At 43.2% G+C, this 27,905-nt stretch overlaps 1 protein-coding gene and 1 non-coding gene across 4 annotated transcripts; both read left to right on the top strand.

The window, feature by feature from the left end:
* The first annotated feature begins 609 nt into the window (after positions 1-609).
* LOC106609017 (RNA polymerase III subunit E) lies at positions 610-27,896 on the top strand. Of its 3 annotated transcripts, none has more exons than XM_014207354.2 (20): positions 610-827; positions 9,242-9,339; positions 9,479-9,529; positions 9,641-9,718; positions 12,322-12,437; positions 14,408-14,490; positions 14,627-14,784; positions 14,929-15,048; positions 15,144-15,229; positions 16,677-16,721; positions 16,811-16,902; positions 17,086-17,206; positions 17,413-17,494; positions 17,682-17,741; positions 19,717-19,874; positions 19,988-20,049; positions 20,135-20,616; positions 22,439-22,516; positions 26,117-26,242; positions 26,482-27,896. In XM_014207354.2, the coding sequence occupies exons 2-20, from the start codon at positions 9,301-9,303 to the stop codon at positions 26,536-26,538; spliced, it is 2,094 nt and encodes a 697-aa protein (XP_014062829.2). In that variant the 5' UTR covers positions 610-827; positions 9,242-9,300; the 3' UTR covers positions 26,539-27,896. The 3 variants fall into 3 exon arrangements, with proteins under 3 accessions (XP_014062829.2, XP_014062821.2, XP_014062836.2); XM_014207346.2 differs by lacking the exon at positions 610-827 and adding an exon at positions 854-1,136; XM_014207361.2 differs by lacking the exon at positions 610-827 and adding an exon at positions 904-1,136 and having other exon boundaries at positions 9,247-9,339.
* On the top strand, positions 699-780 carry trnal-aag (transfer RNA leucine (anticodon AAG)). Its single transcript has one exon. It is a non-coding gene; the product is annotated as a tRNA-Leu (tRNA).
* Positions 27,897-27,905: the final 9 nt, after the last annotated feature.

Raw genomic sequence — 27,905 nt, 5'->3', positions numbered from 1 at the left:
CATAACAATCGGTAATCTGCATTTTTGGCCCCGATTATGGCCGATTATATTGCAATCCACGAGGAGACTGTGCGGCAGGCTGACCACCTGTTACGTGAGTGCAGGCAGCAAGGAGCCATGGTAAGTTGCTAGCGAGTATTAAACTTATGTTATAAAAAAACAATCAATCTTAACATAATCACTAGTTAAATACACATGGTTGATGATATTACTAGTTTAACTTTATATTAAACATAGAAGAGGGAGTAAAATGTAGGCAAGCAATAAACATTTCAGAACAACTTCTAGTCGAATAAGACATGGAAGATGACGAATTTTAGCAAAGATATTTATTTATACTAATACACTTGAAACAAATAGCCAAATCGAAAACCTCAGACATTACCGGTGCCTCCCCGCGATCAAACCGACATAAATAATTAAATGAAACGCAGGCTAACGTGTTCAGAAATTTGAGTGCGTGCGCGTTCACGCGAAAGGGGGCGGGGTTCTTGCAGGGGGAGCTTTTCGGCACAACCCGGCCATCGACCGGTGCCAATACATCCTCCAAACACATGCTTTTCCGGCAGTATCACTTAAATACCATAACCATACTTAGCGGACTGATGCGATGTGTCATGTCACATCTTTGGAACTGCTGACTCGAAGTCATTTTACAACATTTATGAATCTTGTCATATTCAGAATTACTGGTACATGATAGCGTGGCCGAGCGGTCTAAGGCGCTGGATTAAGGCTCCAGTCTCTTCGGGGGCGTGGGTTCGAATCCCACCGCTGTCAGGAACATTTTTCGGATCGCGGGCTATCTACTTTGGCAATCCAGTCCAGTGAGTTGGAAATCGCGACAAGGGCATAAATCTTTATGGATTATATGAAACATTTTAACAAAATCTCATGTTAAACGCTTTTGCGACATTTGTAGGCTAAAACGAAAACCTTTTATCGCTTTGCATTGTGGGAATCCAAATAGCAGCTCCTCCCCACGTGTCTCTGTGGAGCCAAGCAACGACATGGCAGCGCTCAGATAGCCACCGCTACTCACTTCTTTAAAGCTCGATCACCTGAAGTATTTCAACATAGCAAAACCATTAACATACGTCAATGAAATAAACTGAGGGGAACGGTGAAGTGTGCAGGTGAGATCTAGCCCTTTTATTGAAATAACGGGAAAACTCACCAAATCGAGGCCTGGCAAATGACTTCCAATTATATTTGATAGCTTGCAAGCTAGAGTTTCGAGCATACGTTAGCCAACACAACCGGGGTAAATTGCTAGCCAGTACTTAAGTAAACAGCCATATCTAAAGATGTAGCTGGTTAGCCATATCTTGATATAGCTAGTTAGCCATAATTACTTAACGTTATAGATATTTTACCTGTTACTGATTATTTTACGGATTATTTTTGTTTTTAGTGATGGTTTGGCTCAAACGGTTTGATCGAATGAGTAGCTCACCAACACAGCCGCTATGCTAAGTAGTTACCTATTAGTAGCCTCAAGCAGATGACTTGTCATGTTGTCAATGTAAATTAGCTAACTAATGTATGGTTGCTAGTTAATTTAGCGACCTTAAACTTACAATGAACTGCGATGACTACTCACGATGATAAAATGTATTACTTGGTTGTGGGCTGTTACATGAATGATAACGTAAGCTTTCTTCAAGACGATCGATCAGAGAGAGGAGTTGTTTTTTACATTTTGTGCATATGTATTTCTTATAAACATATCAGTTTGTTGGCAATGTCAATATTTACATTTTTTCAAAATACTTACTTTTATTTTCGCTAGTTGGACAGGCAAACGCCGCAGAGTACTAAACTGTAAAACCGACCAACTCGTAATTTCATGGTACGTTACTATCACAGATAGAACAGAGAGACAGATTTCACCGGATGTATAATTGTGAAGCATCCGCTTGGCGTTTCCATTCGCTACCAAATATGGGAGAAGATGGAAGAGATGGATTTTGGCCAACATTCTGCACATTTTCTCACCGATGAAACATTTGATCTACAGTTTTCTGTTCCCAAAACTATAATATGTTACGAACAGAATGGACTTTACCATTTGTCAAAGTTTAAAAAAATGTGTTTAGGAGTACCAAGGCAAATTGAGTTAGTTATTGCACACGCTCACTTCAGAGTAGGCGTTCCATAACATAAATATGCAAATAGTTGTAGAATGCGCAAATAGGATCTTGCTAGCTCATGCTTGGCTCTGCCCACCTTGCTTGGTCTACCAACTATGACTCAAATGACCCATTTGGAACAACGGGCTGGGGTCTCTTGGCTTAAGTATGACACATCTTTGGTATTAGTTCTGCTGATCACATCTGCCAATCACGTTATCCGTATTTAGGTAGTAGACAGATCTACGTCAGACAAACTGTTATCAATTAGATTACAACAAGAAAAATACTAACTATTTAGTTACAGAAACTTATATTTTTTTTTTTAAATGTCACCTTTATTTAACCAGGTAGGCCAATTGAGAGCAAGTTCTCATTTACAACTGCGACCTGGCCAAGATAAAGCAAAGCAGTGTGACAAAAACAACACAGAGTTACACTTGGGATAAACAAAAGTACAGTCAATAACACAATTAAAAAAATCTGTATACAGTGTGTGCAAATGAGGTAAGGAAGTAAGGCAATAAATAGGCCAATAGTGGTGAAGTAATTACAATTTAGCAATTAACACTGGAGTGATAGATATGCAGATGAGAATGTGCAAGTAGAAATACTGATGTGCAAAAGAGCAGAAAAACAAATATGGGGATGAGGTAGGTAGGTAGTTGATTGGATGGGCTCTGTACAGCTGCAGCGATCGGTAAGCTGCTCAGATAGCTGATTCTTAAAGTTAGAGAGGGAGATATGTCTCCAACTTCAGCAATTATTATTATTTTTTTAATTTTGCAATTCGTTCCAGTCATTGGCAGCAGAGAACTGGAAGGAAAGGTGGCCAAAGGAGGTGTTGGCTTTGGGGATAACCAGTGAAATATACCTGCTGGAGCTCGTGCTATGGGTGGGTGCTGCTATGGTGACCAGTGAGCTGAGATAAGGTGGAGCTTTACCTAGCAAAGACTTATAGATGACCTGGAGCCAGTGGGTTTGGCGACGAATACGTAGCGAGGACCAGCCAACGAGAGCATACAGGTCGCAGTGGTGGGTAGTATATGGGGCTTTGGTGACAAACGGATGGCATTGTGATAGACTGCATCCAGTTTGCTGAGTAGTGTGTTGGGAGGTTATTTTGTAAATGACATCGCCAAAGTCAAGGATCGGTAGGATATTCAGTTTTACGAAGGTATGTTTGCAGGCGTGAGTGAAGGAGGCTTTGTTGCAAAATAGGAAGCCGATTCTAGATATAATTTTTGGATTGGAGATGCTTAATATGAGTCTGGAAGGAGAGTTTACAGTCTAGCCAGACACCTAGGTATTTGTAGTCGTCCACATATTCTAAGTCAGAACCGTCCAGAGTAGTGATGCTAGTCGGGCGGGGCGGGCAGCGATCGGTTGAAGAGCATGCATTTCATTTTACTAGCATTTAAGAGCAGTTGGAGGCCACGGAAGGAGTGTTGTATGGCGTTGAAGCTCGTCTGGAGGTTTGTTAACACAGTGTCCAAAGAAGGGCCAGATGTATACAGAATGGTGTCGTCTGCGTAGAGGTGTATCGAATCACCCGCAGCAAGAGCGACATCATTGACGTATACAGAGAAGAGAGTTGGCCCGAGAATTGAACCCTTTGGCACCCCCATAGAGACTGCCAGAGGTCCGGACAACAGGCCCTCCGATTTGACACACTGAACTCTGTCTGAGAAGTAGTTGGTGAACCAGGCGAGGCAGTCATTTGAGAAACCAAGGCTGTTGAGTCTGCGGATAAGAATGCAGTGATTGACAGAGTCGAAAGCCTTGGCCAGGTCGATGAAGACGGCTGCACAGTATTGTCTCTTATCGATGGCGGTTATGATATTGATACCATCAATGCAAGCTATAAAATCACTCCCAATTTAGAACACAGCAACCGTAGTTATTTAGCTAGCTTGCTACTTAACTAGCTAGTTCCAACAAGTATATCAGTTGCTTGCAAGCAGGAGCAGATGGCTGTATCACTAGCTAATGTCATTCTGGGGCAAGGAGCGTTTTAGCTATCAGTGTATTCCAAGTAATAATTTAGGACTACAAAAATCTAATGGACAAGTAGTGTAAATCTCATAGTCATCAAGGCAGGACCCACTCATTTAATTCAGACTGACAAATAAGAAATGACACATTATCCCTGTCAATAGTTGGAGTAGGATGATTGCGGAGCACCCTGCCTCAGACTGTCAGGAGGTTCAATTTCTAGCTCACAATTTACATTCCTTTTCTGTGATTTCTTTTATTCATTCTTGTCTTGCACTTTTGTCTCACATGATCTATTCAGCTTCCATGTGTCCTGCTCCCAGAGATCAACCAAGTGCTGTTCACCAAGCTTGGGCTGGTTCACTCGCATGTGAGAACCATCCTACTGCATTTTGAACTAGGCTTTCCATCATTAGACATTGAGACCATATATGCATTTGCCTGTTGTCTTTTGTTTGTGCGTTTAGTTTTAGACAGTCTAATGCATTTTAGAGTTGAATAACTCCAACTACAAATATACGTGCTTGTTTGAGCATCTCAAAGACTAAATTCATTATTGAATCAGTTTAGCAGGTGACAGATTATTTTACTATTGTAACATGCAGTGGAGAGAATTCTATTGTTCCTGTCAGGAGCCCAGGCTTTTGAAATAGATCAGGAGTGTAAAACTCATTCCACAGAGGGCCTAGTATCTGTGTGTTTTTGTTTTCAATTAAGACCTAGACAACCAGGCGAGGGGAGTTCTTTATTAATTAGTGACCTTAATTCATCAAGGGAGGAGCGAAAACCCACAGACACTCAGCCCTCCATGGAATGAGTTTGACATGGGCCATAGATGAGAGTTCTCGTCTCTGGACCACACACGGCTTAGATTGCATTCTGCTAGGGCACTTGTCGCTCTCTACATCGGTCAGTTACATTAGTGACCAGGGGGGATCCTTCCGATACGCCTTTGGGGCCTGGGCACACAACATGCTCCTGGAGAGAAAGGGTTGCATGAGTTGATGACAGTTTGATGGTCTCCATCAGAAGTCCAGGCTTTTGGCGTAGATTGTAAAGCGCTCATTTATGGACTGCAGTATTGTAAGATTGTGCCTCCCATGGCACTTGATATACACTGAGTGTACAAACATGAACACCTGCTCTCTCCATGACAGACTGACCAGGTGAATCCAGTTGATTATTGATGCCACTTGTTAAATCCACTTCAATCAGTGTAGATGTAGGGGAGGAGACAGTTTAAAGAAGGATTTTAAAGCCTTGAGACAATTGAGACATGGCTTGTGTATGTGTGCCATTCAGAGGGTAAATGGGCAAAACAACAGATTTAAGTGCCATTGAATGGGATATTGTAGTAGGTGACAAGCGCACCGGTTTGTTTGTCAAGAACTGCAACACTGCTGGGTTGTCATGCTCAACCGTTTCCTGTGTGTATCAAGAATGTTCCACCACCTAAAGGACATCCATCCAACTTGACAAAACTGGGAAGCGTTGGAGTCAACATGGGCCAACTTTTGTCACCTTGAAGAGTCCATGCCCCGACAAATTGAGGCTGTTCTGAGGGCAAAAGGGGTGCAACTTAATATTAGGTTCACTATATTTCGATATTTAAAATACTGCCTGAGACACCTTTGCTATTTGTCTTTCTGATGGTGATGGTGGTGTTATTTGTTTGAATTCATATGCATGAAACGTACATGATGGAAAACCTGTCTCACACTGTCATGATTAGTAGAATAATGAATGGATTGGCAAGACTTTGGCACTGACAACTTTTAGGTTAGTAGGAAAGTTAATAATTTAAACACTTAAATATACTCACATTTAGCATTTAGTATTTCACATTCCTTTCCCAACTGCTTTTTCTATAATCCTACAGGCTCTTTATTATTCCCCATACCTTATATTCCAGTGCATCCAACATTATGCATGCCACTCATCTGGTTTAGAACACTCATTATCTTATTACAGAGCACTTTGTACAACTGTTTTTAGAGAAGTTTATATTGCAAGGTATGCTATATGTGTAGGCTATGCCATCTGTATTGGCTAATATGCACATGACACCCCCCCCTTTCTATCTACATGCATTTATTTGGGTTTCTATGAAAAGTACAGTGTCTTCGGAAAGTAATCAGGCCCCTTGACCTTTTTCCACATGTTGTTACGTTGACAGCCTTATTCTAAAATGGATTAAATAAATACAAATCCTCAGCAATCTCCACACAATACCCCATAATCACAAAGCCAAAAGTTTATTTAATTTTCGCAAATGTAATAAAAATTAACATACCTTATTTACATAAGTATTCAGATCCTTTGCTATGATAATTGAGCTCAGGTGGATCCTGTTTCCATTGATCATCCTTGATGTTTCTATAACTTGATTGGAGTTCATGTGTGGTAAATTCAATTGATTGGACATGATTTGGAAAGGAACACACCTGTCTATATAAGGTCTCACAGTTGTCAGAGCAAAAACCAAGTCATGAGGTCGAATGATTTGTCCGTAGAGCAGCGAGACATGATTGTGTCGAGGCACAGATCTGGGGAAGGGTAGCAAAACATTTTTGCAGCATTTAAGGTCCCCAAGAACACATTGGCCTCCATCATCCTTAAATGGAAGAAGATTGGAACCACCTAGACTCTTCCTAGAGCTGGCTGTCAGGCCAAACTGAGCAATCAGGGGAGAAGGGCCTTAGTCAGGGAGGTGACCAAGAACCTGATGGTCACTCTGACAGAGCTCCAGAGTTCCTCTGGAGATGGGAGAACCTTCTAGGAGGACAACCATCTCTGCAGCACTCCACCAATCAGGCCTTTATGGTAAAGTGGCCAGACAGAAGCCACTCCTCAGTAAAAGACACATGACAGCAGCTTGGAGTTTGCCAAAAGGCACCTAAAGGACTCTCAGACCATGAGAAACAAGATTCTCTGGTCTGATGGAACCAAGATTGAACTCTTTGGCCTGAATGCCAAGCGTCATGTCTGGAGGAAACCTGGCACCATCCCTACTGTGAAGCATGTTGGTGGCAGTATCATGCTGTGGGGATGTTTTTCATCTGCATGAACTGGAAGACATGTCAGGATTGAGGCAAAGAAGAACCGAGCAAAGTACAGAGAGATCCTTTATGAAAACCTGCCCCAGAGCGCTCAGGACCTCAGACTGGGGTGAAGGTTCACCTTCCAACAGGACAACAACCCTAAGCAAACAGCCAAGACAATGCAGGAGTGGCTTCAGGACAAGTCCATGCATGTCCTTGAGTGGCCCAGCCAGAGCCTGGACTTAAACCTGATTGAACATCTCTGGAGAGACCTGAAAATGGCTGTGCGTAGACGCTCCCCATCCAACCTGACAGAGTTTGATAGGATCTCCAGAGAAGAATGGGAGAAACTCCCCAAATACAGGTGTGCCAAGCTTGTAGCGCAATACCCAAGAGGACTCTGATGCTGTAATCACTGCCAAAGGTGCTTCAACAAAGTACTGAGTAAAGGCTCTGAATTCTTATGTAAATGTGATATTTCAGTTTTTTATTTTAAATAAATTTGGAAGAATTTCTAAAAACCTGTTTTTGCTTTGTCATTACGGGGTAGTGTGTGTGGATTGATGGGGGGAAAACAATTGAATACATTTTAGATTGAGGCTGTAACGTAACAAAATGTGGAAGAAGTCAACGGGTCTGAATACTTTCTGAAGGCACTGTATATGATTGAATGTTTCTTTAAGCCTGCTGGTACAGTTCATTCGGAAAATTTTCAGACCCCTTTTTCCAAATTCTGTTCTAAATGGATTAAATGGTTTTTTTTCTTCGTCAAACTAAACACAATGCCCTATAATGACAAAGCAAAAAAAATGTTTTTTACATAAGTATTCAAAGGCCTGATTGGTTGAGTGCTGCTGAGGTTTCTACAAGGTTCTCGAATGTCCACAGAGGTCCTCAGGAGCTCTGTCAGTGACCTTCGGGTTCTTGGTCACCAGCCTGACCAAGACCCTTCTCCCCCGATTGCTCTAGGAGTCTTGGTGGTTCCAGACGTCTTCCATATAAGAATGATGGAGGCCACTGTGTTCTTCTGGGCCTTCAATGCTGCAGACATTTGTTTGGTACCCTTCCCCAGATCTTTGCCTCAACAGAACCATGATTCAAAAATGTAATTTACTGACAGAGATGGCTAATGAAACACATTGACATTTACCATAGCTGGCTAGGCTAGTCAAACTGACTTTTTGCTAGCTTTCAATAAATTGGCTAAGTGGTCAAGACAATTTGTATTGCATGCTGCATATTTCAAGTGCACTCAAACAGATATTTATCTTATTTCAGTCTGGGAGCTTCCTCTTCATCAGACAGCAGCTTGCGTTTTCAGAAGAAGCTGTTTACGTTTTAGATTGAAGCAGGCTATTGGCTGCCTTCATCCCGGGGTGTATGTACAGGATTTATGATTGGTTCCAAGTTTAGCTGTTAGGCAAATTTGCCTGAGCAGACAGTGTTGAAATATACTTTATGTGCAAGAATTTAAGGTGCCAACAAATTGTATAGTCATCATAAGAATGTTTTACTGTCATATACCAACAAAATGTGCTCCTCCCTTGACGGGGTTCGATCAACTATACGTTTTTCAGCTTCGGCCCACCACTTATACACGTTACATCATTGCACAAGTTTTAGCTAGCAAGCTAGATGGCTAAAATAGCCATGTTTCTGATGTGATGTGTCTGTCTAACGAGCTCGATGGTACTGGAATGTCGGAGTTTTGAATGATGTATTGACTGCTAGCTCGATACCCAGTGTCACTGTTTCTGGCTCATGTAACGTTAGCTATTATCCATTCCTTTAACGTTAGATTTACTTACTGTCCTATTAGGTCACCATATTTTGGCAGCATCACTCGGTCACACACTCACATCAGACAATAGTCACAAGCAGAGTTATAAAAACGAGCTGTGTGTGAGGTACGTAGGCTGATGTGATTGGTCAAAAGACCAAGTAGTGAATAATTGCTCAGAATTGGGCAACCTGGCTCAACACAGCCATAGTAATGGGTAGTGACACTGTATTACGTTGTTAATTTTCTACCCCTGTTAGTTTGTCGGTCACTCAGCATCACTGTTATCCTAGGTTAGCTCTCCGGAGGTCTCCTGCTGCTCTTCTGTGACATCTCCCCCAGCCCCCTCACCATGGCCAGTGGGGAGGACGATGACCCCATCATACAAGAGGTGAGTGACCAGTTTCTCCAGCACTCTTGTTTACCGGTGTGTTTCTTCCCAAACCTAGGTTTTATCGTCTTTGCGAGAAAGAGATGAGTGATGGAAAGAATATGAACCCAAGATTCCTCTCTCTTTCTGTGTCTTTTAGATTGATGTATACCTGGCCAAAAGCCTTGCGGACAAGCTCTATCTGTTCCAGGTAAGTTCTGCATCTACTCTGCAACAAGCTGTATGGATTTGATATGTTCCTGGTTAAGATTTTGTACAGTTATCTAATCTTCATTTCTCTTGTTTTTTCTCTCCTTCATAGTATCCAGTACGCCCTTCCTCTATGACCTATGATGATATCACTCATCTGTCTGCCAAGATCAAGCCCAAGCAGCAGAAGGTGTGACGGGGATCCCTTGTTTAAGAGATTTCCATCTCATATGGATATCCATCTCATTTGGACACACCTACTCATTCCAGTTGTTTTTCTTCATTTTTACTATTTTCTACATTGTAGAATAATAGTGAAGACATCAACATTATGAAATAACACATGGAGTCATGTAGTTACCAAAAAAGTGTTAAACAAATCTAAATGTATTTTCTATTTGAGATTCTTCAAAGTAGCCCCCCTTGATGACCGCTTTGTCAACCAGCTTCATGAGGTAGACATTTCAATTAACAGGTGTGCCTTGTTAAAAGTACATTTTCAATGCGTTTGAGCCAATCAGTTGTTGGTAAAAGACCAAGTCCATTTTATGGCAAGAACGTCTCAAATGATTATAATTTCTTCTTTTTTTATTTAACCTTTTATTTAACTAGGCTAGTCAGTTAAGAACAAATTCTTATTTACAATGACAGCCTACCGGGGAACAGTGGGCCTTGTTCAGGGCCAGAACGACAGATTTTTACCTTGTCAGCTCGGTGATTCAATCCAGCAACCTTTCGGTTACTCCCAACACTCTAACCAATAGGCTACCTGCTGCCCCAAATAAGCAAAGAGAAACGACAGTCCATCATTACTTTATGACATGAAGGTCAGTCAATGAGGAAAATGTAAGAACTTTGAAAGTTTCTTGAAGTTCAGTAGCAAAAACCATCAAGCGCTATGATGAAACTGGATCTCATGAGGACCGCCACAGGAAAGGAAGACCCAGAGTTACCTCTGCTGCAGAGGATAAGTTCATTAGAGTTACCAGCCTCAGAAATTGCAGCCCAAATAAATGCTTCAGAGTTCAAGTAACAGACACATCTCAACATTAATTGTTCAGAGGAGACTGCGGGAACCAGGCCTTCATGGTCGAATTGCTGCAAAGAAACCATGACTAAAGGACACCGATAAGAAGATTTGCTTGGGCCATGAAACATGAGCAATGGGCATTAGACCGGTGGAAATCTGTCCTTTAGTGAAATCAAATTTATTTATATAGCCCTTCGTACATCAGCTGATATCTCAAAGTGCTGTACAGAAACCCAGCCTAAAACCCCAAACAGCAAGCAATGCATGTGAAAGAAGCACGGTGGCTAGGAAAAACTCCCTAGGAAAAACTCCCTAGGAAGAAACCTAGAGAGGAACCAGGCTATGAGGGGTGGCCAGTCCTCTTCTGGCTGTGCCGGGTGGATATTATAACAGAACATGGTCAAGATGTTAAAATGTTCATAAATGACCAGCATGGTCAAATAATAATAATCATAGCAGTTGTCGAGGGTGCAACAAGCATGTCCGGTGAACAGGTCAGGGTTCCATAGCCGCAGGCAGAACAGTTGAAACTGGAGCAGCAGCACGGCCAGGTGGACTGGGAACAGCAAGGAGTCATCATGCCAGGTAGTCCTGAGGCATGGTCCTAGGGCTCAGGTCCTCCGAGAGAGAGAAAGAGAGAATTAGAGAGAGCATATTTAAATTCACACAGGACACCGGATAAGACAAGAGAAATACTCCAGATGTAACAGACTGACCCTAGCCCCCCGACACATAAACTACTGCAGCATAAATACTGGAGGCTGAGACAGGAGGGATCAGAAGACACTGTGGCCCCATCCGATGATACCCCCGGACAGGGCCAAACAGGCAGGATATAACCCCACCCACTTTGCCAAAGCACAGCCCCCACACCACTAGAGGGATGTCTCCAACCACCAACTTACTGTCCTAAGACAAGGCCGAGTATAGCCCACAAAGATCTCCGCCACGGCACAACCCAAGGGGGGTTTAGTCTGATGAGTTCAAATGTGAGATTTTTGGTTCCAACCACCGTGTCTTTGTGAGACGCAGAGTAGGTGAACGGATGATCGCTGCATGTGTGGTTCCCACTGTGAAGCATGGAGGAGGAGGTGTGGTGGTGCTTTGCTGATGACACTGTCAGTGATTTATTTAGAATTCAAGGCACACATAACCAGCATGGTGACCACAGCATTTTTCAGCGATACGCCATCTCATCTGGTTTCCGCTTAGTGGAATTATAATTTGTTTTTCAACAGGACAATGACCCAACACCTCCAGACTGTGTAAGGGCTATTTGACCAAGAGTGATGGAGTGCTGCATCAGATGATCTGGCCTCAACCCAATTGAAATGGTTTGGGATGTGTTGGACTGCAGAGTGAAGGAAAAGCAGCCAACAAGTGCTCAGCATATGTGGGAACTCCTTCAAGGCTGTTGGAAAAGCATTCCAGGTGAAGCTGGTTGACAGAATGCCAAGAGAGTGCAAATCTGTCATCAAGGCAAATGGTGGCTACTTTGAAGAATCTAAAATCAAAAATATATTTTGATTTGTTTAACACTTTTTTGGTTACTACATAATTCCATGTGTTGTTTCATAGTTTTTGATGTCTTCACTATTATTGTACACTGTAGAAAATAGTAAAAATAAAGAAAAACCCTTGAATTAGTAGGTGTTCAAACTTTTGATTGGTACTGTATAAAGGACAAACCATATTATCCATCTTCCCTAGCCTGTCCTATTATTAAACAATATTCTCAGTTTATCATTTGTGTCTTTGTGTAGGTGGAGTTGGAGATAGCCATCAACACTCTGAGTCCTAACTACTGTCGAAGTAAAGGCGAGCAGATCGCCCTCAATGTGGACGGAACCACCTCAGAGGACTCCAACACCTACTCTGTGTGAGTGCACTACATACAGTGGTTGCTCCACTGAAAGTTTTGCAATTATGCTGTGGTACTTAAGAGGTAATTTGTGGTTTAGTACGGTACCCTGCGTCACCACTTCATTGCTCCAGACCAGCACAAGGGGGAGTTGGAGCACTGAATATGCTTTTGGGTCCTACTGTGTCTCTAACTGACAATGAATGGGCGATATAAACCTAAATAGAAACTGATAATTGTGCACAACTTCAGTATTACTTACTAAAAACTGTTGTTACACTAAGGTAACAAGGTAATACAAATAATAAGGTTTTTTATTATTATTTTGTTCTTACTGTAGTACTGTAGACCACTCCCGACCGGTCACGTTATACAGCACCTGAGTGGTGCAACGGTCTAAGACACAACATAGCAGTGCAAGCTGTGTTGCTACAGATGCTGGTTCAATACCTGTGCCGGCCTCGACTGGGAGACCCATGAGATGACTGTAGGTTTTTGGTTTCTCTCCCTCTAAAAACAGAAATGAATCATTCTAAATAACAAACTGTTATGTTCAAGAATGGCATTTTTCTCGCTCATTTTACGTTATTTGAAAATAAAATCATCTCCAAAATATACGTTTTTTAAACAAAGCGATTCATTATTCATTTAGAATTATCTAAAAGCCTGTTGGATATTCTCACAGATACATTATTAACTCTGGTATTAGCAGGACAATATATATTGGTCATGGCTTCTGAGAATAAGTCCCGACATTCTTTCTGATAGTCTTTAATAAATGCATGTTATGGTTATCCTGACCTGGACACCATGTACAGTATTATAATAGCCCGTTATGGGCTATTAGAAGGACAATGTACCTTTACCAACACCTCTCTGTATTTTGATACTTTGTGGATGGGGCCTCTACTGCTACAGATACCCGTGCCGGCCGCCACTGGGAGACCCATGAGGCGGCTTTTCGTTTTAATTTAGAATCCTCCAATCCTCTATATGTAATTATTGGCGGAGAGTCACGTCATATTTTTCAATATACTGTAGGCCTACTGTAGGCCTACTGTAGGTGACATGAGTCTCGCTAGTGTTGAGTAATGTGCTGTTAAAAGTGGTGTCGGTCGTATTTATTTAACGAGTATATTGAAGTTAGAAGCAATAGCCTACAACTGTTTTATCACCGTTTCGCGCTGCTCTGAGACGAGCATGGGGACGGGTCTTGATAAATCAATTAGATTTTTATTTTGTCTGAATCTCCGTTTGGGTGTTGGTTAGACTAAAATGATGGTGTATAAATGTTATGCTCTTAGTGTAACCTTTATTTAACTAGGCAAGTCAGTTAAGAACAAATTCTTATTTAGAAGGACAGCCTAGCCCTTCCTCACTGCCAGGGAATAGAACCCCGGTCTCCCGCATGACACAGGGATCATTTAGCTCAATAGCCCAGCACTGTAGCCTACTCCCGACCATCACGTTGTACAGCACCATATTTTATGTTCCATCCTAACGGAAACCCAGAGGGTTTTTCGTTTTTCTTGGAGTAGAAACAACATAATATTAATCAAATGAATTAAGCAAAATTTCTTATCAGTCCCATATACTATGTATATAAATGTAAATCTCCCGCGGGCCAGATTGAATTGGCTCATATGCTGCCCACCCATGATTTAGATTTACATTTTAGTCATTTAGCAGACGCTCTTATCCAGAGCGACTTTACAGTAGTGAATACATACATTTCATTTTCATTTCATGCATTTAAAAAAAAATGTTTTGTACTGGCCCCCCGTGGGTATCGAACCCACAACCCTGGCGTTGCACACACCATGCTGGCGTTGCAAACACCATGCGCTACCAACTGAGCCACAGGGAAGGCGACTTTGTACACTTTGTGTTGGTCCACTTCTCAGTACTCTGTGTTAGTCTCATTTGTGTATGTCATCTGTCATATGCTGTGTCTGTGACACGCTGGTCATTGATCAATCTCCTTGCAGGAAGATGATGGACAAGCAGACGTTCACATCCATCCAGTCCACGACCAACACCTCCAGATACGCTGCTGCCATCTTCAGGAAAGGTAGCTGTGTTTCTGTACATTCATATCCATCAGCACTGTCATTGCTCTCCTGCTTGTGTTCATGTTAGTCTTGATATTTAAATGTTTGTCTCTGACTCGGTGTGATGTCACTGACGGGTGTTGATGATGTCATCAGGTGAGCTCCATATCACGCCGCTGCAGGGCATCCTCCAGATGCGACCCAGCTTCTCCTATCTGGACAAGGCTGACTGCAAACACAGAGAGCGGGAGGCCGCTAACGAGGGGGGAGACTCCTCTCAGGATGAGGCAGAGGAAGATGTCAAGGCCGTCACTGTAAGGAAACACACACACACACACACACACACACACACACACAAATCACAGTTCACACAAAATGGCCGTCGTAAATCAATTGTTGAGCTCTGTTTTCTTTGTCAGTATTGGGATGGTCGAATTAAACCTGTCTCTTTCCTCTAGGTGAGGTTTTCCCGTCCTGAGTCGGAGCAGGCTCGTCAGAGGCGTATCCAGTCGTATGACTTCCTTCAGAAGAAACAGGCAGAGGAATCCTGGGTCTACCTGCACTACCACGGCCTCAATGTAAGGGGGCGCTCTCACACACTGTTTTATGTGACCTCTGTTCATCCAAGTCACAGCCAATCTCAACTCAACACCTACTTTGTGTGTGTGTTTAGGATGGGCGTTCGGACCACGAGAGGCAATACCTGTACTGCCAGGCTATGGGAGGTTCCGAGAACACAGAACTGGTGAAAACTCCAAAGTGAGTACTAACACGTAGTGTCCCTATTTGAAAGTGAGTACTAACACGTAGTGTCCCTATTTGAAAGTGAGTACTAACAGGTAGTGTCCCTATTTGAAAGTGAGTACTAACAGGTAGTGTCCCTATTTGAAAGTGAGTACTAACACGTAGTGTCCCTATTTGAAAGTGAGTACTAACAGGTAGTGTCCCTATTTGAAAGTGAGTACTAACAGGTAGTGTCCCTATTTGAAAGTGAGTACTAACACGTAGTGTCCCTATTTGAAAGTGAGTACTAACAGGTAGTGTCCCTATTTGAAAGTGAGTACTAACACGTAGTGTCCCTATTTGAAAGTGAGTACTAACACGTAGTGTCCCTATTTGAAAGTGAGTACTAACAGGTAGTGTCCCTATTTGAAAGTGAGTACTAACAGGTAGTGTCCCTATTTGAAAGTGAGTACTAACAGGTAGTGTCCCTATTTGAAAGTGAGTACTAACACGTAGTGTCCCTATTTGAAAGTGAGCACTAACAGGTAGTGTCCCTATTTGAAAGTGAGCACTAACACGTAGTGTCCCTATTTGAAAGTGAGCACTAACACGTAGTGTCCCTATTTGAAAGTGAGTACTAACAGGTAGTGTCCCTATTTGAAAGTGAGTACTAACACGTAGTGTCCCTATTTGAAAGTGAGTACTAACACGTAGTGTCCCTATTTGAAAGTGAGTACTAACAGGTAGTGTCCCTATTTGAAAGTGAGTACTAACAGGTAGTGTCCCTTTTTGAAAGTGAGCACTAACAGGTAGTGTCCCTATTTGAAAGTGAGCACTAACAGGTAGTGTCCCTATTTGAAAGTGAGCACTAACAGGTAGTGTCCCTATTTGAAAGTGAGCACTAACAGGTAGTGTCCCTATTTGAAATTGAGCACTAACAGGTAGTGTCCCTATTTGAAAGTGAGTACTAACAGGTAGTGTCCCTATTTGAAAGTGAGTACTAACAGGTAGTGTCCCTATTTGAAAGTGAGTACTAACAGGTAGTGTCCCTATTTGAAAGTGAGTACTAACAGGTAGTGTCCCTATTTGAAAGTGAGTACTAACAGGTAGTGTCCCTATTTGAAAGTGAGTACTAACAGGTAGTGTCCCTATTTGAAAGTGAGTACTAACAGGTAGTGTCCCTATTTGAAAGTGAGTACTAACAGGTAGTGTCCCTATTTGAAAGTGGCTTCTTCTGTTTCATTTTTGTGCCGATTTCTGTTTTGTTTTTTTGGATTGTCGGGTTGCTTTTGTGTCATTCCTTCTGTCTCTTCCTTCTCCCTCCCTTTATTCATCCCTCTCTTTTCTCCTGCTCCCTTTATTCATCCCTCTCTTTTCTCCTGCTCCCTTTATTCATCCCTCTCTTTTCTCCTGCTCCCTTTATTCATCCCTCTCTTTTCTCCTGCTCCCTTTATTCATCCCTCTCCCTCTTTTCTCCCCCCAGGGAGTACCTGGCAATGCTCATGCCTCCTGTCGCAGAGGAGAAGATGTAAGTCAAACCTGCATGGTGTGTAATGTATTAAGCCATGTTGTAACATTTCAGGTATGAAACTGATGAGTCCTTTGTGTGTGTATCAGTGTGAGGCCCGTAGGTCCCAGTAACATGCTGTCCATGGCTCAGCTCCGGACGCTGCCGCTCGGTGACCAGATCAAGACCCTGATGAAGAACGGTACACTAACCTTTTTACTTTTGCTCCAATAAATCTTCATTTTTCCCAAGGGAAATGTTTTCAAATCAAATTTATTTGTCACATGTGCCGAATACAACTGGTGTAGACATAACTGTGAAATTGTTGCTTACGAGCCCATGTACTACATATTATTCTTTCCATCATTTCTCTCTTCCCCTCTAGTTAAGGTGATGCCGTTTGCCAACCTGATGGGTTTGCTGACCCCTGGGACAGACTCCACTGCAGTGCTGCGCTGCATCCAGCAGGTGGCGCTACTGGTGCAGGGCAACTGGGTGGTCAAAAGGTGAGACAAGCGGAGTAGTATTGTGGCAGACCAGGTTCACAGATCCAGATGAAATAGATCCAAAAAAGTCTTCTTACTTCTGGTTTAATTATTCAAGATCTAAATGTGTGATTTCATGAACAAAGATTATGCTTGGATACTTAAAAAAAATGAAATATTTCAGGTCATGTCCCTGAAAGCAGTTGAACACTCTTTTGTTCCCTCAGTGACGTACTGTATCCTAAGAACAGCTGTAGTCCCCACAGTGGTGTGCCTGCTGAGGTGCTGTGTCGAGGAAGAGACTTTGTGGTGAGTCACACTTTTTATACCCCTACCATATCTCCGAGGAGATCTTCCTGCACAGGTCCACAGTACAATTGTGCATGTTCATTGACAAGAGGTTCCAAATTTCAAGACTTCATGGTGAAATTTAAACAGGAATAAAAACATGTTTTGTATATATATGTGTGTTTTATGTTCTTGTTTCTCTTCTCAGATGTGGAGATTCACTCAGGATCGCTCGGTGATGAGGAAGGAGATTGCAGCCATCATCAAGGTAATCATCAACATCAACTGTTTAAACAGTTCACTGCACCAGGAAGTGCTACTGAAGCCACCTGTAGTGTCTCACACCTGGCCAAAGATGCCCTATTCAAATACCACTTTATTTAAACTATATGGTGTAACACACTTCACAAGTGTTCCTCTAAGTCAATCAATCAAATGTATTTATAAAGCCCTTCTTACATCAGCTTATGTCACAAAGTGCTGTTCAGAAACCCAGCCTAAAACCTCAAACAGCAAGCAATGCAGGTGAAGAAGCATGGTGGCTAGGAAAAACTCCCTAGAAAGGCCAAAACCTAGGAAGAAACCTAGAGAGGAACCAGGCTATGAGGGGTGGCCAGTCCTCTTTTGGCTGTGCCGGGTGGAGATTATAACAGAACATGGCCAAGATGTTCAAATGTTCATAGATGACCAGCAGGGTCAAATAATAATAATCACAGTGGTTGTCAAGGGTGCAACAGGTCAGCACCTCAGGAGTAAATGTTAGTTGGCTTTTCATAGCCGATCATTCAGAGTATCTCTACCGCTCCTGCTGTCTCTAGAGAGTTGAAAACAGTAAGTCTGGGACAGGTAGCACGTCCGGTGAACAGGTCAGGGTTCCATAGCCACAGGTAGAACAGTTGAAACTGGAGCAGCAGCACGGCCAGGTGGACTGGGGACAGCAAGGAGTCATCAGGCCAGGTAGTCCTGAGGCATGGTCCTAGTGCACAGGTCCTCCGAGAGAGAGAAAGAAAGAATTAGAGAGAGCATACTTAAATTCACACAGGAAACCGGATAAGACAGGAGAAATACTCCAGATATAACAGACTGACCCTAGCCCCCCGAGACATAAACTACTGCAGCATAAATACTGGAGGCTGAGACAGGAGGGGTCGGGAGACACTGTGGCCCCGTCTGACGAAACCCCCGGACAGGGCCAAACAGGCAGGATATAACCCCACCCACTTTGCCAAAGCACAGCCCCCACACCACTAGAGGGATATCTTCAACCACCAACTTACCATCCTGAGACAAGGCCGAGTATAGCCCACAAAGATCTCCGCCACGGCACAACCCAAGGGGAGTTGCCAACCCGGACAGGAAGATCACGTCAGGGACTCAACCCACTCAAGTTTAAGTTTGTTCCTCCCCTCACTAACAGTTACCACCAGAGGGTGTTACTTAAATGTCTGTCCCCCCCTCAATAAGTTACCTCCAGAGGGTGTTACTAAACGTCTGTCCCCCCCTCAATAAGTTACCTCCAGAGGGTGTTACTAAACGTCTGTCCCCCCCTCAATAAGTTACCTCCAGAGGGTGTTACTAAACGTCCCCCCCCCCCAATAAGTTACCTCCAGAGGGTGTTACTAAACGTCCCCGTCCCCCCCCTCAATAAGTTACCTCCAGAGGGTGTTACCAAACGTCTGTCCCCCCCAATAAGTTACCTCCAGAGGGTGTTACTAAACGTCTGTCCCCCCCTCAATAAGTTACCTCCAGAGGGTGTTACTAAACGTCTGTCCCCCCCTCAATAAGTTACCTCCAGAGGGTGTTACTAAACGTCTGTCCCCCCCTCAATAAGTTACCTCCAGAGGGTGTTACTAAACGTCTGTCCCCCCCAATAAGTTACCTCCAGAGGGTGTTACTAAACGTCTGTCCCCCCCCAATAAGTTACCTCCAGAGGGTGTTACTAAACGTCTGTCCCCCCCCAATAAGTTACCTCCAGAGGGTGTTACTAAAAGTCTGCCCCCCCCCCCCAATAAGTTTCTCCAGAGCAGTTGAAGCTGGTGGGAGGAGCTATAGGGGATGGGCTCATTGTAATGGCTGGAATGGAATTATGGAACGGTATCAAACACATGGAAACCACATGTTTGGCTTTGTTCCATTTATTCCACTCCACCATTACAATGAGACTGTCCTCCTATAGCTCCTCCCACCAGCCTCCTCTGCTCCAGAGGGTGTTGCTAACTATTTGTCCTCCCTGTTATTTCCAGCTCCCCCCGGAGGACGTGAAGGACTTCCTGGAACATATGGCGGTGCCTCGTATCAACCGTGGCTGGGAGTTCCTGTTGCTAAGCGACGGTGCCTTCATCAAGAAGCACCCTGACGTGGCCCAGCGGCAGCACATGCTGTGGATGGGGATACAGAGCAAGTAAGACATGACATACGCAAACACACACACATTATCACTCACTGTTTGCCTTGGTAAGGTAACAAGGACAGAGACGGTTGATTTTATTTTTTTCATGTTTTGTTTTTTTGCAGATTGGAGAAGGTCTTCAACTTCTCTAAGGATGACCTGGTATCCAAAAAGGACCTAGAAACAGGTTTGTGTGCTTGTAGCAGCGTCTTTCTGGCATAATGTGTTTTATAATTGTCTCTAGCTGAAAACTGTTTCTCTGTCCGTTACAGAAACTGTGCACGTGAGTGGCGAGCAGCGGCTGAAGGCTGCCCATGAACGTGCACGGCATAACCAGCCCTCTCTAGAGAAGGACCTGAGTGCTCGTCGACAGGGTGGAGCCGGGGCGAGTGGCGAAACTGGGGTTCGGGTCAAAGAAGAACCCGTCAGTGAAGATGAACCCATGGACTCGTGCTCATCCGTGCACCCTAATGGTTTGGTTAACGGTTACCCCTCATCCTCCGCTACCTGCCCCGCCTCGAACCCTCATAACGGGCACGGCGGGACCCCCACTCCCTCACCGTCCCCTGAGCTGAGGGACTTTGTGTGGAACACGTTCAAGAAGCAGCACGTGCTGACGCTGAGCGAAGTCAAGAGGCTGTTCAACCTCCACCTGGCCTCCCTGCCTCCCGGACACAGCCTGTTCCACTCTATCTCAGACCGCCTGCTACAGGATACTATACTGATGAGCCAATGCAAACAGATACTGGTGCCTGTGAGTATTAGACCCTATCCCTGCTGCATGACTACCGTCCCACCAGGGCCACCCTTGGGTTTTGGGTTTTGAAACTGGCATGAGATGGGGATAGGGGGTTGGGGTCAGTTCCCCTGGAAAACAGACAACCCCCTGTGGTACTGGAGAATTTCAGTTAAAGACCGGCCCATTCTTCCACCCGGTGAGTAAGTCTGGATATCCACAGATAAAGATCCTCTCCTTGGACTAAAGAGATCAGCTTTTGGCTCCCGGCCAGATTAAATTCAGCCTGCCCGGGTTCTCTTCTCCACTGCAATGATGGTCTCTTGCTTGACTCAGGAGGGATGCTATCACCTTTCCTAAACAGAACAACAAACTAACGGTGTTTTTTTTGTGTGATCTGTCCCTGTAGCAGCACACCGGCTTTACTCTTGAGGGTAGGAAGTAGGAAGTAGAGTGAGAGCAGTGAGGCGATGGAGGATTGGCCTTCTCAGGTTCAGCTCTCTGAATAGAGCCTGATGGCTGTGTGATTGTAGAATCTAACTGTTCAATTCTATTACACCCCACCAGCCTGCACTGTACCTTAGGTGAAGCCTACATTTTCCTATGAGGTGTGGCTCTTTTAAACGTTGCTCTCATGGTTGTCTTAATGCCATAGTACGCATCAGAGAAGTAGTTGAATGAACATTGTTAGCATTAATACCCATGACACTGCTACCTATTGTATTCAGGTCTGAGACACTGCTACCTATTGTATTCAGGTCTGAGACACTGCTACCTATTGTATTCAGGTCTGAGACACTGCTACCTATTGTATTCAGGTCTGAGACACTGCTACCTATTGTATTCAGGTCTGAGACACTGCTACCTATTGTATTCAGGTCTGAGACACTGCTACCTATTGTATTCAGGTCTGAGACACTGCTACCTATTGTATTCAGGTCTGAGACACTGCTACCTATTGTATTCAGGTCTGAGACACTGCTACCTATTGTATTCAGGTCTGAGACACTGCTACCTATTGTATTCAGGTCTGAGACACTGCTACCTATTGTATTCAGGTCTGAGACACTGCTACCTATTGTATTCAGGTCTGAGACACTGCTACCTATTGTGTGGATAAGGAGCTAGTCTCCTCCCTCTGAGTATCAAATCCCCTTTTTAACCTGGCTTAGGTTCTTATCCCACCTTGCGCTCCTCGGGATGTTGTAGGATTTAGATCCTGGAAGGAGGAATGAGGTAGGGAGGTATGAGGAGGGGTTGGACGGAGGAAACTGTCCACTGTTAAATAGCTTCTATTATTGGCTGTGAGCACAAAGCCTATTACCGTTCCTGGAGGAGTTAACCATTAAGCCCTGTGTAGAATTTGCCTGTACACACACATCTAGGATCAGATCCCACTCCCCAAATACTGACTAAACAATAGTCAGATGAACGCAAAACTGACTTTGGATCAGCTTCGAGGGGCAACTTTATCCTATCCCAGCAGAGGTTAATGCTTTCTGGGAGTGGAGAGGGTTGAATCAGGGATTTACTTAATGGTCTTGGGATGGATTAGAGATCCCGTTACATTTACATGTTGGTCATTTAGCAGATGCTCTTATCAAGAGTGACTTAGTCATCTTCTTATCACAGCACGCCTGTTTTGTTTTGTTGAGATTGGGAATAACTTAATCCAAAGTGTAGTTTCTTGTAATATAAGGTATCCTGTGTATGTAAAGCCCAGTACTATAAGACTCTGGGTCACTGCAGTAGTTTCACTCCTGTCCCCTCTCCTGCAGTTTCATCAGTTGTCTTTCTCTTCATGTCATTTCATCGGTTTGGTCTCTCTTTTTCCCTGTAGTTTCCAGCCCAGAGCACGGCAGCTGCGGATGAGCAGAAGGTGTTTGTTGCGTGGGAGACAGGAGAGACCTTCGACAAGGTAACAACACCTGGGGTCAGGGTTCTTCTTCTAGTCAAGTCTGTAATAATTTTGTTTTCCTTTTCACTCATCATTCCACATGCCCACTGCACCCACTGGATCACTTGGAGTGTGTATGTAACCTGTGTTTTGAAATCATGCAGAAATACTCTGATCACAACAAGTCTGCATGTCTGGGCCTGTACAGTGGCTTGCAAAAATATTCACCCCCTTGGCATTTTTCCTATTTTGTTGCCTTACAACCTGGAATAAAATTGTATTTGGGGGGTGGGGGGTTTGTATCATTTGATTTACACAACATGCCTACCACTTTGAAGATGCAAAATATTTTTTTATTCTGAAACAAACAAGAAATAAGACAAACTGAACTTGTTCGCATAACTATTCACCCCCTCCAAAATCAATACTTTGTAGAGCCACCTTTTGCAGCAATTATAGCTGTATGTCTCTATAAGCTTGGCACATCTAGTCACTGGGATTTTTGCCCATTCTTCAAGGCAAAACTGCTCCAGCTCCTTCAAGTTGGATTGGTTCCGCTTGTGTACAGCAATCTTTAAGGCATACCACAGATTCTCAGCTGGATTGAGGTCTGGGCTTTTACTAGGCCATTCCAAGACATTTAAATGTTTCCCCTTAAACCACTCAAGTGTTGCTTTTGCAGTATGCTTAGGGTCATTGTCCTGCTGGAAGGTGAACCTCTGTCCTAGTCTCAAATCTCTGGAAGACTGAAACAGGTTTCCTTCAAGAATTTCCCTGTATTTAACCCCATCCATCATTCAGTTCTGACCAGTTTCCCAGTCCCTGCTGATGGAAAAACAGCCCCACAGCATGATGCTGCCACCACCATGCTTCACTGTGGGGATGGTGATCTCTGGGTGACGAGAGGTGTTGGGTTTGCGCCAGACAGCATTTTCCTTGATGGCCAAAAAGCTCAATTGTAGTCTATTCTGACCAGAGTACCTTCTTCCATATGTTTGGGGAGTCTCCCACATGTCTTTTGGCGAACACCAAACGTGTTTACTTATTTTTTTCTTTAACTGCAAGCGTCCCACCCTAGTCAACAGCCAGTGGAATCGCGTGGCGCGAAATACAAATACCTCAAAAATGCTATAACTTCAATTTCTCAAACATATGACTATTTTACACCATTTTAAAGACAAGACTCTCGTTAATCTAACCACATTGTCCGATTTCAAAAAGGCTTTACAGCGAAAGCAAAACATTAGATTGTCAGGAGAGTACCCTGCCAAAAATAATCACACAGCCATTTTCAAAGCAAGCATATAATGTCACAAAAAACAAAACCACAGCTAAATGCAGCACTAACCTTTAATCTTCATCAGATGACACTCCTAGGACATTATGTTATACAATACATGCATGTTTTGTTCAATCAAGTTCATATTTATATCAAAACCCAGCTTTTTACATTAGCATGTGATGTTCAGAACTAGCATACCCACCGCAAACTTCCGGTGAATTTACTAAATTACTCATGATTAACGTTCACAAAATACATAATTATTTTAAGAATTATAGATACAGAACTCCTTTATGCAATCGCGGTGTCAGATTTTAAAATAGCTTTTCAGCGAAAGCACATTCTGCAATATTCTGACTACATAGCCCGGCCATCATGGCTAGCTAATTTGACACCCACCAAGTTTGGCCCTCACCAAACTCGGATTTACTATAAGAAAAATTGGATTACCTTTGCTGTTCTTTGTCAGAATGCACTCCCAGGACTTCTACTTAAACAACAAATGTTGTTTTGGTTCCAAATAATCCATAGTTATATCCAAATAGCTCTGTTTTGTTTGTGCGTTCAAGTCACTATCTGAAGGGTGACACGCGAGCGCATTTTGTGACAAAAAATTTCAAAATATTCCATTACTGTACTTCGAAGCATGTCAAACGCTGTTTAAAATCAATGTTTATGCTATTTTTCTCGTAAAATAGCGATAATATTCCAACCAGGCGACGTTGTATTCATTCAAAGGCTGAAAGAAAAAAATTGAGAATTCTCATGAACGTGCATCTCCAGTGTCACTGTTCCCAGCCTGACCACTCACAAAATCTCCTGCTGTTCTTCGCCCAGAGACAGGAGACACGTCATTCCACTTTCTGGCGCCTTCTGAGAGCCAATGGGAGCCTTAAATGTCATGTTACAGCAGAGATGCTGTATTTTCGATAGAAATGCAACAGAAGGATAACACATTGTCAGACAGGGCACTTCCTGTATGGAATCTTCTCAGGTTTTGGCCTGCCATATGAGTTCTGTTATACTCACAGACACCATTCAAACAGTTTTAGAAACTTTGGAGTGTTTTCTATCCAAAGCTAATAATTATATGCATATTCTAGTTTCTAGGCAGGAGTAGTAACCAGTTTAAATCGGTACGTTTTTTTATCCGGCCGTGCAAATACTGCCCCCTAGCACCAACAGGTTAAGCAATGGCTTTTTTCTGGCCACTCTTCCGTGAAACCCAGCTCTGTGGAGTGTACGGCTTAGTGGTTCTATGGACAGATACTCCAATCTCCGCTTTGGAGCTTTGCAGCTCCTTCAGGGTTGTCTTTGGTCTTTTTTTATTTTTTTGTTTTATTTTGCATTTTCCAATTAAGAACATTCAAATCAAAAATGAAAAGATATTAGACAACAATATGTAAAAGTGACAGTAACAGACGAGCATTTAAAAAATTATATATACAAAAATACCAATAAATAAGTCATAATAAAAATTATTAAAATAAACATAATGAGACATTGGATCCGTCACCTACGTATTAGACAATATCTTTTGTCTCTTTGTTGCCTCTGATTAATGCCTTCCTTGCCTGGTCTGTGAGTTTTGTTGGGCGGCCCTCTCTTGGCAGGTGTGTTGTGGTGCCATATTCTTTCCATTTTTTAATAATGGATTTAACGGTGCTCCGTGGGATGTTTAAAAGTTTCTGATATTTTTTTATAACCCAACCCTGATCTGTACTTCTCTACAACTTTGTCCCTGACCTGTTTGGAGAGCTCCTTGGTCTTCATGGTGTCGCTTGCTTAGTTGTGTTGCAGACTCTGGGGCCTTTCAGAACAGGTGTGTGTATATTTAGAGATCATGTGACACTTAGATTGCACACCAATTTGGACATGTCCGTTACGTGAAATCGAGAATAAAAATCAATTTAAATTACAGGTTGTAATGCAACAAAATGGGCTCCCGAGTGGCGCAAGACACTGCATCTCAGTGCAAGAGGCGTCACTGCAGTACCTGGTTCGAATCCAGGCTGTATCACATCCGGCCATGATTGGGAGTCCCATAGGGTGGCGCGCAATTGGCCTAGCGTCGTCCGGGTTTGGCCGGGGTAGGCCATCATTGTAAATAAGAATTTGTTCTTAACTGACTTACCTTTATTTAACTAGGCATTTTATTATTTTTTTACTCTTTTTAAAAATAAAAAATTGGAAAAACGCCAAGGGGATGAATACGTTTGCAAGACACTGTATGCCTTCCCTTACTTAGTTTCAGAAATGTGGATGTATTTGAGCTCCCTTTTCGTTTTTCTGCCTCTACATTTTAAAAGATCTTCATATTGTTGCGTTATCCCCCCCAGCACCGTCAGGTCCTGTATGAGATCTTCATGAAGAACTACCGGGTAAGGAGGAACGTGATCCAGACCAGGCTGACGCAGGAGCTGGGAGACCAGACTACCAAGGCCGACATGGACCGCCTGCTCAAGGTACGACAGGCCTCAGAACAAAGTGTAGAACAGACTGCTGAACAGTATCTAGAACTGGCTTTAGAATGGTCTGTTAACCAACTTTAGAATAGGTTCTGGAACCATCTTCAGAACGGGTTCTGGAATCTGCTCTAGAGCTGGCATTGAGTAGCTGAGTGGGCTGTAGGAACACAATTTAGAACTGTCTGAAGAATCAGATGTGGTAATGTTAACCTGTCTGTTTGGTCCTGTCTTATTAGGAGTGCTGTGTGAGCTTAGGAGGGATGTGGTACCTCAAGGGTACCCTACAGTCCTGACATCATTGAGGACACGCCCCTGTGGCCACCATCACCCAACCAAACCCACTCCCCCAGAGCCTAGTGGGAGGGCTCTGTACGGGGAGGCAGGGCAGTCGGACACAAGAACCAATCGCAGCCCTCCTGCCCCCAGCTCTCAGGACCGGGATTGGAGGACTGAGACGTCCATCATCTGCTCCTGTCAGAACATAATGCTTGTTGTTATTGTTGCTGAATAAGTCACTTGAGCATGGTCCAAATGGAGGCGGCCTGGTGGACAGGAGACCTTCCATATTCACAAGGGCTGGAGCTGGAGCACAGATGTCTGTGTATTCAAGTGAGACAATACTGAAAAAATAGATTTACTATGCTATTATTTCCCAATCTGTACTTTAGTACCCCAAGAACAGCTCATTGTGCTCTCGCCCAGAACAGGTAAACTTGATTCAACTAATGTGGGTGGGCTGGTTAAGGGCTGAGCACAAATGTGCAGTCCTGGAGGTACTCAAAGAATGGATTAGGGAACACTGTACTATGCCATTGAGAACTAGACTATATTTTGAATTCATAAACTGACGCTTTATTTAGGTTTTTGAATTACATTTATTTTACCAGACTGAGGGTAGTGTTCGTCTAAAGAGTTCAGTCCTATAGTTTTATCCTGACGGTGGCCTTTGGGGGGGAAAAAATAAACACATTTGAGTCCTTTTACCATTCAGTTTAAGGCCTTAAAACTAGGGTAGCACATTGCTAGTTTGAGTTGAGTTTTTTCTATTCTTGTTCCTCTTTTCTTGACTTTCATTCAGGGAGAAGGGAGGAATGATAACTTTGGTTTGATATTCACTCCACGCTCTGTCACTGATAAAGGCCATACAGAGCAGGACAACACCACATCGTGTTGAAGGTTATTTAACAGCTTGTGTTTCACAGCGATCAATCAATAGCTGGATCAACCTATATAGCTACAGGCACGTTAAACACTTTAAACTACTGTTGTGAGGGAACTAAAAGCAGGAGTTTGCTGAGGGTTATTACAATACAGGAGTGAATTGATGTTGAAGTGATCGCAATCATTTAAAACAACTGTTTTGACCTGAGGTTTTTTGTGCAAATCCTTGAAACTGTTAACCCAAAGTTTTACCACATTTTACTTTCACACTTTCATTTTATATTTGATACAGTTGAAAACTAGACAGTCAGGGCGGATAAGGCCTGTTTCGAGTTGCAGAGAAGCACTTGGAAGTGGAACCTCATGGAAAATGTGAATAAAAACTATTGAGAATGATTGGTTTGCGGTTATTGAATGTCTGGGAGATGAATTAATTTTAAGTTTTGTTGAATTCAAAGGATGCTAATACAATAAAAGTTAAAATGTTGGACATAGTTTC

Source organism: Salmo salar, chromosome ssa01 (assembly GCF_905237065.1).
Source record: "Salmo salar chromosome ssa01, Ssal_v3.1, whole genome shotgun sequence".
NCBI classification, from domain to species: domain Eukaryota; kingdom Metazoa; phylum Chordata; class Actinopteri; order Salmoniformes; family Salmonidae; genus Salmo; species Salmo salar.
The sequence above is the reverse complement of the archived record's forward strand: the minus strand, read 5'-3'. Positions and strand labels throughout refer to the sequence as shown.

Excerpts from the sequence above, each read along its gene's own strand:
- LOC106609017 (XM_014207354.2), top strand. The coding sequence starts at position 9,301 with ATGGCCAGTGGGGAGGACGATGACCCCATCATACAAGAG. Across the intron at positions 15,230-16,676 it reads GAACTGGTGAAAACTCCAAA|GGAGTACCTGGCAATGCTCA; the intron begins GTGAGTACTAAC and ends TTCTCCCCCCAG. Across the intron at positions 20,050-20,134 it reads CAAAAAGGACCTAGAAACAG|AAACTGTGCACGTGAGTGGC; the intron begins GTTTGTGTGCTT and ends TGTCCGTTACAG.